Below are 14,700 nucleotides of genomic sequence, written 5' to 3' on the forward strand. Positions count from 1 at the left end.
GAGATTAAGTTGAGAGTTACAATCTGTAATTTTGCACGAGGAAGGCTTAGACACTCTTCAATCACTTCACCCATCCAGGTTTTCCCAACTAGTCTGGGATTTGAACTAGTGAACTTCTCTTCACCAGCCTGCTTCTCCAAGCTCTGAGCTACCACCGCAATTATTAATGCTGTTATAATTTTAGAAGTCACACCCTAATAAGTTCTTGTACCCAAGGAAGTCACACAGACCACTCCAGTTACAAAAAAACATTTATTGTCTAGACAGTTCAATCATTTTATATTAGCTAGCATTAAGACCATTTAGTGTTTTTCCTGGTTAGATGTTTCTTTTCCATGTAAAAGACGTACAAAAAACAGTTCTTGTTATTTCTAAAGCATGTACGGTAAGAAAAAAAAAAAAATATATATATACAATTTTTACAAACATTCAACAGACAGACAAAAAAATAGATAAAAAAAAAAAACTAACCACAAGGTCATGAAATCAACGAGTTTAACATGGCTAACATCGACTTCCTCCTCAAGCTGAAACATTTGCACCTGACGCTACGCTCCTCTAGAAATAAAGGCCAATCTTGACAAGTAACTTAATCTTACATTTAGTCTTAAAAACTTTTTCAAAAAGTAAAAAAAAATCTATTTTTCAAATCAATTTAACTTGCTGGAAGAATATTAGTTGAGACAAGTGACAATATCCTAAAATAAGGCAATGCACTTTAAGATATTGCCATTTCTTCTGAGAATATGCTGGTAAAAGCCTTTCATTTATTCAAAGAAAAACAAGACTTCAAGACAATACAAGACTAAATTACTTGTCAAGATGCAGTCTTTTGAAGGGCAGAACTGGTTCCTGCTTGTGCAGCAACAGCCACCCAGCCAGTAAGACATCATGTGTATCAAAGAATGATAAAAGGCAGGGTTGGGGTCAGTCCAGAACCTGTTACCTTAGTCAAATTCAAATCAGCAGCACTGAATTTCAAACAGTAAGTACAACTCCATTTAGATTTCAACTGAAGGGAACAGAAATTAAATTCAAAACCATTCAAATGGCTCATTACGTCATGACAACCTCAACTGCTGAACATACTGTGGAGGGAAATGCAAACAAATGAATTGTTTTGAATTTCACAAGTGAATTGTAGTTACTCAAATTCAATTTAAATCTTGAATAACATTCAAATTCATCTCATATTTTCTGAATTGAACTCAACCCTGGTTGTGTGTATGTTGTTGAGCAAAAGTACTGCAGTCTGTGGCTCAACAGCCTTTTCACAGCAGGGCCAACTGAGGATTACTGGACCTTTTCAAAATGTCAATAAGACCATATCAAAAATTGTTAATCTGAAGAAATAGTCATCTGACCAATAATCAATATTGGCAACAGAATACACAAGAATCACAGAAATGTTTTGGGGTGATATGTGGAGTGAGTAAAGGCCAATGGAAACCAGAATAATGTGAGTACCTGATGACTCAAAGCGTTGCACAGGGAGGATCACGGAGGTTAGAAGACTGAAGGATCAACATAAAGGATTATGGCTTATGCTACTGCTCCCCTCTTCCCTCCTTCCTTACAGATCTAGCGTTGTCTCAACATCTTGTCAAAATCCTGGAGTTCAAATACTCAAATTCAAAAATACCACATTATAGGACCTCAAAACTAGTGAAAATTATGTGGGGAAAGAAGAGAGTAAGGAAATGAAGGAGTGAAAGAGGAGGGGGCGAGGGGGATACAGGATGGCAAGGAAATCAAGGATGTATTCATATCATCTAAAAACTTTTCCTTTCAAGTTTCCCTCAATTGGTCTTAAAACCAGGAACATCAAGGAATGAAGGAGGTAAAAAAAAAAAACAGAAGGTAAGGATAAAGGAGCAAAAAAGTGTCATGTTTTTCTGGACAGTCAGACTGAAGTCGAGCCTTTGTCCAGACATTCGACTACGCCATGTATGAGCTGCTGATCTGAAAGCTTATTTGGTTCGGTAAGCTAATTTTGCTCCAAAAGCAATGTACTTAAAATGTTTTTTGCTGGAATTTGAATGGGTAGAAATTGGGAAAATACGATCCATAGCGCTGTGCCTCATGAGTGAGGATCAAACTAACCGATCACAGACGTCAACAATAGCATGATGCTAGACGCAAGTCAGAGTTTGGCCTTCAGTATGGTTTGAATTTAGTATGTTGAAATAGTCAAGTAGCATGTTGATATTTTTTACATACTGTGTGCATCTGCTAAACAGTAGGAGGGCTACTAACACTACAGTGTACAGTTAGTGTGGATAGTACTTACTGTTAGGACAGTGAATGTACTTAGCACTATTCAGACATTGTAGGCGTATCAAAACAGCAGGCTGAGGTCACAAGGTCAAAGTCAGGGTCAGAGTTGAGAGGTCAACAAGCTCTGAACATTCTGTGTCTGGAACTAAATAAAAACTAACATGTTTTGCATTCACTATCTCTACAGTTCTCATCATCCATGAATCCTCTCCCGCTCTCTCTCTCCATTAGTCCGTCTCATTAGATCTGTCCTTTATCGTCCAGCTCTTTTTCTCTTTCCATCTTCCATGTGTTTACATATTCGTCCCTGGGGTTCGTTCGTTCGTTCTAGGGTCTCTGCCCCTGGTCGTGTCACACACACACACACACACACACACACGCGTGTATTTTAACATCTAATGTTCAATACAAGTTCTTCAGAAGAGCTGGTCCCAGTTAAAACCATAGAGAGCCCCTTTGGTTCAGTCAACGTCTGGTCCCAATAACTGATCCCAGTGCAGTCCTTATTAGAAAGCAGTAGAGAGAAATGCCCAAATGTCACAGTTTCTCTGCTTCCATTAACGTCCAGCTGCTCCCGGTAATTCCAACTACTATTGGAGAAATTTCTACAGACGCATTGGATATGTGCATGTAAAATATACCTCTCCTTTCCGTGTCTCCTTTGTAGATGTAATAGAAAAAGAAATGTACCATCAAAGTTACTCTTCTTTTTGATTTCTGGCCCCACAAGGAAATTTCTGGAAACACATTGGGTGTGTGAAAAAAAAAATCTGTCCTTTCTCTCCGCTCTATTAGTAGATGACCTCGTATACTGTGGCCTTCTTGTCCCCCGAACCAGTGACGATGTACTTGTCATCCACAGAGATGTCACAGCTCAGCACCGAGGACGATTCTTTAGACTGTGGAGGGAGAGAGAAATAAAGTAGGAAGACAAAAGTGGGGGGAAGGAGGGTGAGCAAGAGCAGGGGCAGAAAGAGTGCAAAAAGAAAGACAGAGATTAGTTAAAAGGGAGACTGAGATAAGTGCAAACCTACTACAACATATCACTGATATTACGAGTAGGACATACATAAAGGCTTTACAACCATATATGAATACGATCGGCATTCTCATTCCACTCAACATTAATGAATAGTTGTTTGACCTGGTGAGATAGCTGCCATAAAATGTTTGACAGTGTTGTCATGGAAGTAAGTACTGACTCAGTACATGAGACAGAGAGCTATGTGTTTCCGTGCTAAAAGCTTCCTTTCACTGCACATTCCAGTGGCAGCAGTGTTGAACTTTCCACCTTTCTGAGAGTGTCGTGAATTATCTGCACACTAAATAATGCTCATTTTGATGACAGCATCATGACAATTATATGGCATTCAGCATAAGTGAATTGAAGGATATTATCATTATACTGGAGCTGTCCTTTCTTTCAATTGTAATGCTATATATGTATCGAATAAATGTACTGTACTGTTGTCCCTACCTGGAATATGCTGGCTCCATAGGGCGTTCTCCATGCGTTCAGTAGGTTGTCCTTCCCTGTGCTCACAAACCATTTACCTGGGGAGAGAAATGCACACACACACGCAATGAGAAACCTGAGTCAAATCTAAGAGAATGCAAGCGGACAGACAATGACCACAACAGGAAACTGACATCAATAGGATTATTTTAGTCATAAGCAGAAATGATCAAACACTGAAATGTAATTGAATTTTTTTTATCTGTCTTTATTCGTCTAGAATAGACTTCATTTATGTCCATCAAACCCGCCATGATTCTAATTAGGTGAAACAATGACTGGATAAAAAGTGGCCGAATATAATAAAGTCCCAGAAACTTAACAGCACATTTAAGTCGACTAATGCTGAAGAAAGGCGGCGTTTAGTAGACTGCAAAGCAAGTAATATAAAGTGACAAGTAGACTAGAATGAATGCGATAGAGAGACAGAGAGAGGCGAAGGAAGCCAGTGTCTCACCGCAGTAGGCGAACTGCAGGGAGAGGACGCAGCTCTCATGGAGGTGAAGCTGGTACTTGTCGGGCTTGGTGACATGCAGGACCTCGACGTTGCTGCTCTCCATTCCCACAGCGAGCCACTCTCCTGTAGGACAGTAGCCCAGAGAGAAGATCTGGACAGAGGGGAGAGAGAATATATTACTGGTGTGGTATCCGCAGTGGGCTAGTCGGCTGTCTGTTCAAATTTAACAAAGGGGATTTTCGTCCTCACAATTTCCCTTGAAAATTACAGCCAAGAAGGGATGCATTTCATAATTTCTGTTCACAGCAGCGTATGCCATCACTCCTTCTCAAATCACCCTTTTGTCTTACTAGGGATGCTACATTTAATACAACTGCTCAAAAAATATGGAATTTGGGATGCATAACTGTTTTCACTATGGGTCTGAAACCAACTGTTAAACTGATCGTTGCGTTTCATGGGTAGGATGAGAAAACCAGAAAATTAGTTCATACAGTTAACAGAAAACTAAAGAGTTAAGTTGCACCCAACAGTTTCAGAGTGCTGTGTCTTTGAAGTGTGTGTGTGTGTGTGTGTGTGTGTGTGTGTGTGTGTGTGTGTGTGTGTGTGTGTGTGTGTGTGTATATTGTGTTGATATGAGTGTGTACCTGTGATGTGAAGTCGTGCTGCTGGAGCTGCCGCCCCTCTCTCAGATCCCAGGAGCGGACGGTGTTATCCAGCCCTCCGGTCCACAGCTTGGTGCCGTCGTTGGAGATGTCGATACAGCTGGCTCCATCTGTGTGGCCCTGGAACTGCCTGCATGACAGACACATACATACATTCTGTGTTAAAGAAAAAAAGTTAAAACAAATACACACTGGGCATCAGGTTTCTCGGGCCGTTAGTATGCACTCTGCATACATGAGTTAATCCAAGTACGAGTTCAAATTTGCTACAATTTTACAGTTTGTAGTGGTCATCCAAGTCATTAAATTCTGGTAAACTGTTGGCTGTGGCTACAAAGTTTGTCTGTTCTACCAAACCACTTTGGCAGGAAACTAACCATTATTCAGAGGCCCTATTCTACTAAAAATCTCTTTGGCCGTTGAAACAATGAATGTGGCTGGTAATTGTTAGGATTTCGCAGCCACTGTTGCTAGTTTCTTGCCCTACTCTTACCTAACCACTGTCTGACTTGAGAATCCAATCACTGGAAGTACAATCAAGCATGACCTGAGACATACCGGGCAATGTTGACAACAGCTGCTTTTGTTTGTTTAGCAAGACAAAATGGACGCAGTCGAATTTCTGAGTGACATCACATTGCTCATCAGCAGCCACTTTCGTACTAGCATTGCTCTTTATTCCACCAAGACCATTGATGTTCCAACTAGCAATCAGCAAGGCTAAATCAGCCAGGCTAGGCTGGCTAGGATGGTTTTGTTAATTCAGGGTAGTCAATAGTGTGGGTGACAGGTTGGTTAGAGAAGCCACATAGTAGCCAGAGAGACCGTTTCGATAGCCAGAGAGACCGTTTCGATTCACCTGACCCACATATTTATGTGGCACTGAAAATGAGAACAAATCCAATGTTATATTTGTCACAGTAAAATCGAACCATACACACAACAGGTTCTCTCTTACCTAACCAGTGTCTGATTGTGTAAATCCCAGACTGCAATGTTTCCATCACTGCAGCAAGAGAAGCAGACCTTGGAGTCTGGACTAATGGCCAGAGCGTAGCATGCTGGTGCCGACGATGTTAACTCTGCCTTAATCCTTGGAGTGGGCGTGGCCAAATCCCAGATTGACAGCGTGCTGGCCTCACCTCCCACGATCAGCGTCCGACCATCGGGGAGGAGACGACAGGAGCGGATGTAGTTGTCCCGGTTCTGATGAGGGACACACACAAAATTGACGTTCTTATTTCATATAGTACAGTATTATTGCACCTTTATATCAGTATATCTATAACTGCAGTTGGTATTTGCTATGCCATGTGATTAATATGAGTGGTTACACAAACACAGTACTGCACAAGTATCTTATTATTCTCTTCGAAGGCATGCACCTTGACTGCAGAAATTCTAGTAACAATTCTGATAAACAGACACACACACAGATGCACACACACACACACCCACTCAGTAAAGAGACAAGCTGTGACTCAGGATTCATGTTCTCTGGCACCTCGACATATCTTTTACCGAAAACACAACCACCAACCCCGTTCCCCGCTCACCAGACAGTCAAGCTGCGACACGGGGCTCTTGTTGCCCGGGTGACTGATGTCCCAGACCTTGACACAACCCTTCCCGCCCGTGTAAACGTGCCGGGTGGGGTTACTGATGGTGACAGCACACACCACCTCGCCATGGTTCAGTGTGTTGATCTGACGGGCATGGCGAGGGATCCCCGGCCCTACAAGAGCGTCTGGTGGGAAGGGCACTGGCTGCATCTGGCCGTCCGCCGCCACGTGGAAGGAGTAAGCTCTGATGATACAGAGGAGGAAGAAGAGGAGGAGAGGTTAAAGATGAGGAGGAAGATGGTGAGGAGATGAGAGAGAGGAGGAAAGAGGAGGAGAGAGGATACAGAAAGAGGTATGGAAGAGAAGAGTAGGTAAAAAAAAAGAAAAAGGAGGAAGAGGAGATGAAATGGAGGGAGATGAGACATGCAAAAGGGAAAGAATGACGAGGCGAGGAGATACGAGAAGGAAATAAGGATCAGATTGGGGAAAATTGAGGTATAAATGAGAATGAAGGAGAAGAAAGGAAGAGAAAACAGTAGAATGAAAAACATTTTCACGATTTTCTTTCCAGAGAAGAGCTATGACATCATATCAGTTCTCAACACACACACAGACATGCAAACACCCGCGCGCACACACACTTACGGTTTGCCTCCGGGGATGCCTGTTAGACTGGGGGGCATTCCAGGGACTCGCATGTGAGGATGGGGGTCAAAACCAACCTTGAGGAGAGAACACAGACAAGTTATGAGCACAGTGCAAACACACACCTATGGGCTTTGGCAAAATGCACACAGGTCAATACCAACCTGTGGAATGGAATACAAACAGTCATGAGCACAGAGCAAATAGACACACTCAAGCACACACACCCTCTGAATGAAAAGTAGAGGAGTAAGTAAACATACACAGGCAGAACTGTCAGTACTTGCAACCCGTCCCCCCTACACACATACTTGCAACTGGTGAGTACACAACCCAACTTGCTATCAAGTGTTGCCCAGATACACAGACACACAGTCTACTTAACCTATTTAAACAGTGTAATGAACACTATGCAAATAGAGCTAATAGAGTGATGAGGTCATTGACAGTAATGGACGACAACATACACACTGTGCAAATATTCTCACACAGAAAAGCAAAATGCAGCTGTGCAATTATTGACACTTTCCAATACACAATATACGCAACTACTGGTCATATGTACAAAACAAACAAAAATAAAGTCTTACATAAAGTCATCTGCCCAGTGTTGATTCTTTGATATTTTGCAGGTGTTTCCTTTATTTTTGGGTGGGACTTGGACAGACAGACGGATACACACACACACACACGGATGTGAAAAGTCACTTTCCTGGTTAAACACACCAAAGCCCACAAGCTTAAGACACCCATTCCCACTCACCATGGGTGAGCGGCCGTACGCAGCCACAGCGGCAGCAGCAGCAGCACTCATCTGAGGTGACATGTTGTGTAGTCCAGCAGCATAGGCCGCAGCCCCGGCTGCACCTGCCAGCTCCCCATTCATCCCTGCTGCGTGGGGCAACATACCAAACGCACCCGGATACGGCCCGGGAACAGCCAGGGGCGTCCGCAGACCTGCAGCTGAGGAGCGGAGGGAAGGAGGGAAGAGGGAGGAGGAGAGACAGATAAACAGCTGATACTAACTAACTAAAACAGCATTAAAGTGTCTTTTTCAGGTTTTCAAGATCTGGGTCTTTGTGCATTAAATATCTTACAATTGGAGCTCTGATGTCAGACCTGTTCTCCACTTAAATCATGACACACGTTGGCTGTGATTTAAAGCATGAGCAACAGAGATTAAATACCAAAACTATGAATGATTGCATTCAGACTTATCTTTGGCATCATTGTTTCCCCACAATATAGGAAGGTCATGAAATGTTAATGATTCAGACTTGCAACAGGAGTTCTTTTGCAAACAAGCCAAAAGGCCTACATTGTTTATCCAAAGCTCTTCTAGCGTAATTGCGATGTTGAATTTTCCTCAATAGGCTGGAGTGTTATGTAGACAGCACATCCAATCTGACTTCTGGCAAATTTAATCTCAAGATTAAATAAAACATAGTCCTAAGATAATGCATCCTATCACATCATTCATTTACAAATGGTAGATTCTACAAGACTTACTAGGTGGGTGTGGCATCTCCATGGAGGGAGGTTTTGATAGGCTGGGCCGGAGTCCAGGGGTGGAGCTGGGCCCAGGGGTGGAGTCACCTCTAGGAGTGGGTGTGCTCGACTTCAGCCCTGGAGTACCTGCCTTGTCTCGCTGTCATGGAAAGAGAGACTTTATCATCAGATTTATCATTTATCATCCATTTTTGAAGTAGGAAAAAATTAATAAATAATAAATAAATAACTATGAGAGCTATAATCAATGGACATGAGAGGCTGCTGAATGGAATAAAATTGACTGACATCTATCAAAGTATTCATCCATTCAACTATATGTCCATCCAAGTATCCATCCATACCATTGCCATCTCTTTGGACTTGAGGGAGGAGGAGCTAGCTGATGATGCAGTGGAGGCTGGGCTGCAGGGGTCTTTCTTGAGGAGACGGGCCTTATCCAAGCCATTCTCTCTAGGGGAGGGAAGAGGTGTGCCACGAGGGGAGGCTGGGTCCTGGCAGGGGGGTCAATTGTTCAATTGTTAATATCAACCTGAGAACAAAATTCCTGTACACAATAGACAAAAATATTCTGCTCTTGGTTATTTTTTCTGGATATCAGTCTCAAGGAGATTTGATTGTATGTTTTTTGCACTGATGCATGTTTTTCCATTTGAAATTCCCCACAAAATATTGTGATGCTTGTAATTTTAATTCATGTATTAAAAAAAACCAAAAAAAAAACCATCCCATACCTTTAGAAACAGAAAGGACTGGGAACTTTACCACAACACTACCGCAGTAAAGGCCAATAAAAGCACTTGTCAGGAATCAGTTCGCAACTTTGTGACTTGGAATTTTCACCAATCTTCACACTTTTAAGTTAAGACAGGAAGTACTGGAAATTAACCAAGCCAAACGCTGCTGCAAAAGCAAGCTTTTTGTTTGCAATAATTAGAGACAGAGTAGAGTAGGCAGGTGCATACTCATGCAACAACTGGCAGCAAGTGGACCTGTCTGCATATCTGTCTATGTTTTGTACACCGTTTAGTGTTTTATGCATTTTATCACCTACACCTACCTACATCGCCCCCGCACACTGGGGTGATGAACTAGAGAGGCTGTTTTCACAACTAGTTTGGTTACTTTAAGTCTAGATTTTTAACCCGTTTTGCAGGGAATAAGGTTTCACCTGGCCCAATGTGTTGACGACAGTTGCTAAAGACAGAGACAGTGTAAACTACAAAGGACCTAGAACTGCTTTCTGTGTCATTGCACCAACTATTTACCCAGGGAGTTTCCCCAAAAATTGTCATTGTTGTTTCATCCAAGGGCTAATGAAAGTAATGCCTGTGAGCTTACTCATCAAGTAACACAGAGGTTACAAGCAGTATCTGCTGACACACTGAATATTATTCTTGGTGATTTTACCTATTGCACCTTGACAAAAACACTGAAGGACTTCCATCAGCATGTCACATGCCGAGCCAGACACAGCAAGAGTGTGTTTTGGCTCTGTCAGGAGAGTGTACGAGTCTGTTCCCCTCCCCACTTTGGGCTCTGCTGAACACAGCTGTGTGCACCTAATACTGGTGGCCTGCTCTGCCCTAGGGAGGGGTAAAGAGGAGGCATAGTTTGATAATGTTTGGCAGTCATGGCGGTGGTGGTTTTGATGTTGATAATGATGACAATTATACTGTTTGTCTCTCAACTCTGCATCGATACTCTGCTGTAGTGCCTCCCAATCGTCTGTTTCAATGTAATGTTGTTTTTAACCCTTGCTGCAAAACCAATTGCCCACTGGGACAAATAAAGTTGAAACCTGAACTTAAGATAAGAGATAAGATAAGATTGCACTTTATTGATCCCCTGGGGCAAATCCAGGTATCACAGCAGCAATTGGCGGAACAATGCCAAGAAATTCAAGCACAGGAAGGTAATAAAAGAAAAGAGGTAATAAAATAAAATAAAGGTAACGTACATAATATAAAACTATAAGAGACCGTGCAAAAAAATGCACGGTTTGGATAAGTCCAAGTATATATTCCGGAAGTACGTAATATCAGTGTGCAACATAGTCAAGCGTTTAAGTTATTAGTGCCTTGACTGGACAACAAACATACATACAGAACAGCACCCACACTGACCTCATTTGAGACGTCCACCACTAAGTTATCGTCACTTTTCTCTCCGTCACTATCCTGCAAAGGCAAAGGCAGACAACCAGTTAGCAGACAATAAAGTACTTTTCATTTCAGTCCATTAGTTTTCTTTAACAGGCCCTTGTCCCAAATGTCCTTGTCCTTCAATTACCTCAAAAATGGACTGTTAAAAAAAAGGAACCTATGAAGGAATGTTAAGTGAAAGTTGTACTAAATTGAAATATCACTCTAAACACACCATGTCTCACCCTCTGTAAAACGTAAATCTGTACATCTAAACACACCCCCAAAGACGCATGTGCACAATGGAAGACTGCAAATAAACTGCAAATCATAAATCATTTCTTTCACTTATGTGCTCGCACCCTCTCTCGCTCTCCCACACACACACACACACACACACACACACACACAAAAGCAGTGGCACCATTTCTTACGTAGTGGCTGGAGTCCTTGTCATCCACTTTGCGTTTCTTGGTGTCGTTGGGAAAGTCTGGTCCATTGCGCCGCTTGTCTGAGTTCCTAAGACTGTCTGGCAGCAACGAGTTACTCTGGAGATGAGGAAGAAAGAGGAGGAGGAGAAGTAGAAGGACAGAAGAAGGTGAGATAGGAGAGAAGAGAGGAGGGAGATTGTAGGAAAAAAGAAAAGGAAAGTAGTAGTAAAGAAAGAAAACAGGGAAAAAGGAGAAAGAAGAAAAAAAAGGTTTTTAGGAGGAGCGATGATCTTTGGTCTACAATTGAAGTTGAGCCTGTGTCACTTCGTCATGTATGCATTCTGCATGAGCGTCCCACATTCTCTGATCCATCTACCACTTATTACAACAGCTACTCTGCTGATGTGTAGAGCAGGTTAGAAAAACAAACTCTTACTACCAAATAGGTTAATGGTGCACAGCAGCATGAATATAAGTAGCACAAACACTCAAACAGCAACCTCTTTTCTCACTTGACCACAGCCGCAGTCACAGCCGCACACCTCTGAGGTTGATGATTACATTGAGTGCCTCTCAAAATCTATCAGTGCTCCCTCTCCTGGCTCTGACAAGCTGTATTGGCTGCAGTGTGTGTGTGTGTGTGTGTGTGTGTGTGTGTGTGTGTGTGTGTGTGTGTGTGTGTGTGTGTGTGTGTGTGTGTGTAGCACGGTGTGTAATTGACTGTGAAAGCTTGTGTGTATGAGCAAGTGTGTAACAGACTGTGTGTGTATTACTTGCACAACACACCGCTCCTGTGTCCCTGTGTGTCCCAGGACTCCACACACACACAGTCTCTGTCACTCACACACACACACACACACACACACACACACACACACAGCAGCCCCCCTCTGGCCTCCTGACCAACGGATCCTATTGTTAATGGATTAAAGCTTCATGTTGAGTCCATTATAGTCTCAGCCTGTCAATGAAATGTGCATCCAACACACACACACACACACACACACAGTGAGCGAATGAGCGAGCGAGCGCTTGGGATTTGAGGGGGGAAAGGGTAAATGAAGGAGGAATAGCTAAGGGTAGAGGAGGAGGGGGGTGAGAAAAAGGGGAAGGGAGGGGATGAGATTAGATTAGAGGACAGAGGATGGAGGGAGGGTGTGAGAGTGTGGAGGAGAAGAAAGGGTGACAAGAGAGGAGGGAGGGGGGAGGAGGGGAAGGGGGGGGGGGGTGAAAATCTGCATTCTGCCAAAGGCCCCTTCCTTCACGCCCTCCCCTCCCCTCCCCTCTACCTCCTTCCCTCCCTCCCTCCCTCTCTCCCTCCCTCTCTCTCCCCCTTATTGAAAGGTTTTAGTGAGCTGAGCACAGGAGCACTGACCCGCAAAACATAAGCAATTTCCCCCCTCCGTCCCGCCTCTATTCGCTTTTAGCACGGTCTCTCTCTCTCTCTCTCTCTCTCTCTAACACACACACACACATACACACACACAAGCTCAGTGTCATATGACTGCCCCCCACCCCCACCCTTTCCCAAGCCCTCCCCTCTCGGTGGCGGTGATATTAAACACAATGAGAGTCTTTAAGCGCGGGATCAGGGGCGGTGGGAGAGGGGAGGAGGATGGAGAGAGGAGGGGGTAATCTGCTCACTGAGGTGTTAAATAGGCACAACAATGCAGGCTGGGCCGGAGGAGAGGAGTGTGTGTGTGTGTGTGTGTGTGTGTGTGTGTGTGCGTGTGTGTGCGTGTGTGTGCGTGCGCGTGTGTGTGACCATGCTAAAAGGCTCATTTGGAGGAGAAAGGAAGCCTAACAGTTCAGAGCAGATCTAGGGCAGAACAAAACAACAGGCAGGCTAAACCTCTCCCCTAGAGCTCCTCATACACACAAAAACACACACACACACACACAGAATCACACACACATCACATACTTTGCAATAGACAGTCAAAAATATACACTGAAACCATGTGAATTAAGGCCATATGGTTGTGAAACAGAGATAACATAACATTAAACAGCTTATGTGCATTGGTGTGGTGCCTTTATGTATTAATAACATGGATGAACTTTATTGATCCCCGAGGGGAAACTGGGTCAGCAGAAGCAAAGAATAGGATAAAGACAGCAATACCATTAAAATGAAGAATGAGGCTGGAGGAGCCGCCTCAGCAACAGGTGCAGCTCACCTAGAATATCTACTAAATATAAATCAGAAATGAGCTTAACGGAACCGTTTTGGAAGTCTTGTTTTTCCTATAGTGTAGGAAAACTGTGTGGTGACTCTTTACATACTGCATATTTTAGAACTGGTTATAGGTCTTGTCATGTTTTTGTATCACTTGTGGTATACAGTGATCAATATTTCCTCCACGATTGGATCAATAAAATACTATCAATAAAAGACGTGAGATAACTGATTGGTTGGACTAAGATGACCTTTTCTATAACAGAACAGAATAAAGGCAAGAAATGAAATAGTTTGGTTTGGAAAAACAGGCGACATGGCTGCAGTCTTAGAAACAGAAAGTACTTACTGTGCCGGGCTCTCGCTCTATCGCCATCGGAAACACACACACAAGGTTGAGGTTGTAGGGTGGTCAGTCAAACAGGAGAGAACAAATTCACCATGTGAAGAAAAAAAACAAGTTACAATTCTGAAGCATTGTACATTTCTGTGTATCCGTTATAAACAACCCAAATATCACACAGTAAGGTTGGGACCAGCCCAACCCATTCTAGTCCAATCACTTGCAAAAGTAGAAGCAATGACTTTGACATTGGTACAAGGATGAACTGTATTTTTTTGATTTAGAGTTTTTCACCTCTCATCCAGACAAGCCAACTGAAAAATGGAACTTGCTGATTCAACAGAGACCCTGTTTACACTTGGTTTTAAAATGTGTCTTGGGCGTCTTGGTGGTCGTTTACACTTTTATTTAGCGCTGTCCACTTGTGATCCGATCGACCAAGACGCATTTTAAAACAAAGTGTAAACAGGGTCAAAGTCATCCAACATAGAAATCTCCTCCTCATTCATATTCCAGGAGGCACTCAGGAGATTCCCCCATTTATCTCAAGTGGCGCTGCTGTGCTGGTGGGTGCGTTTGCTCACCTCTCAGGTGCTCAGGTCCCGAGGGGTGGGGCTCCGGTCCGGCATGGTGGGGCTTCTTATCCCCACCGTCTTTACCCAGCAGATGTGGGGGCATGGCACCAAGCGCTCCCGACAGAGCCAGGAGACCGGCTGAGCCACCCAGCTGAGAGGGGTGGAGGCCCGCGGGGTGGGGGGTGAGGGGCACGGGGGCGCCACCACCATGGGCATGGGATAGATGCTGCTGCTGTAATGGGTGACATTGGATGGGAGAGAGAGAGAGAGAGAGAGATAGAGAGAGATGTAAGAAAAGTTTCTGTACATATGTATGGCTTTCTGTAGAACTGTTAATTTGAATTCATACAATGTTGACATGAATAAGATGACGACATTCTGCCATTTTGATCTGACT

At 43.4% G+C, this 14,700-nt stretch overlaps 1 protein-coding gene across 1 annotated transcript; it reads right to left on the reverse strand.

Moving 5' to 3' along the window:
* Positions 1-322: 322 nt before the first annotated feature.
* Positions 323-14,535, reverse strand: LOC139639384 (transducin-like enhancer protein 1; the record flags this gene model as incomplete). Its single annotated transcript, XM_071513473.1, has 14 exons — positions 323-3,176; positions 3,755-3,831; positions 4,251-4,401; positions 4,898-5,045; positions 5,874-6,121; positions 6,472-6,721; positions 7,123-7,199; positions 7,886-8,085; positions 8,632-8,770; positions 8,976-9,125; positions 10,758-10,811; positions 11,210-11,323; positions 13,735-13,751; positions 14,313-14,535. Coding segments are annotated over 14 exons (1,956 nt in total), but the record flags the coding sequence as incomplete, so codon positions are not given.
* Between the last annotated feature and the right edge of the window lie 165 nt (positions 14,536-14,700).

Source organism: Centroberyx affinis, unplaced genomic scaffold (genome assembly GCF_046629955.1).
Source record: "Centroberyx affinis isolate AG114_WGS23_722 - 3 ecotype Tasmania unplaced genomic scaffold, CSIRO-AGI_Caff_v1 ptg000281l_1, whole genome shotgun sequence".
Taxonomy (NCBI): Eukaryota; Metazoa; Chordata; class Actinopteri; order Beryciformes; family Berycidae; genus Centroberyx; species Centroberyx affinis.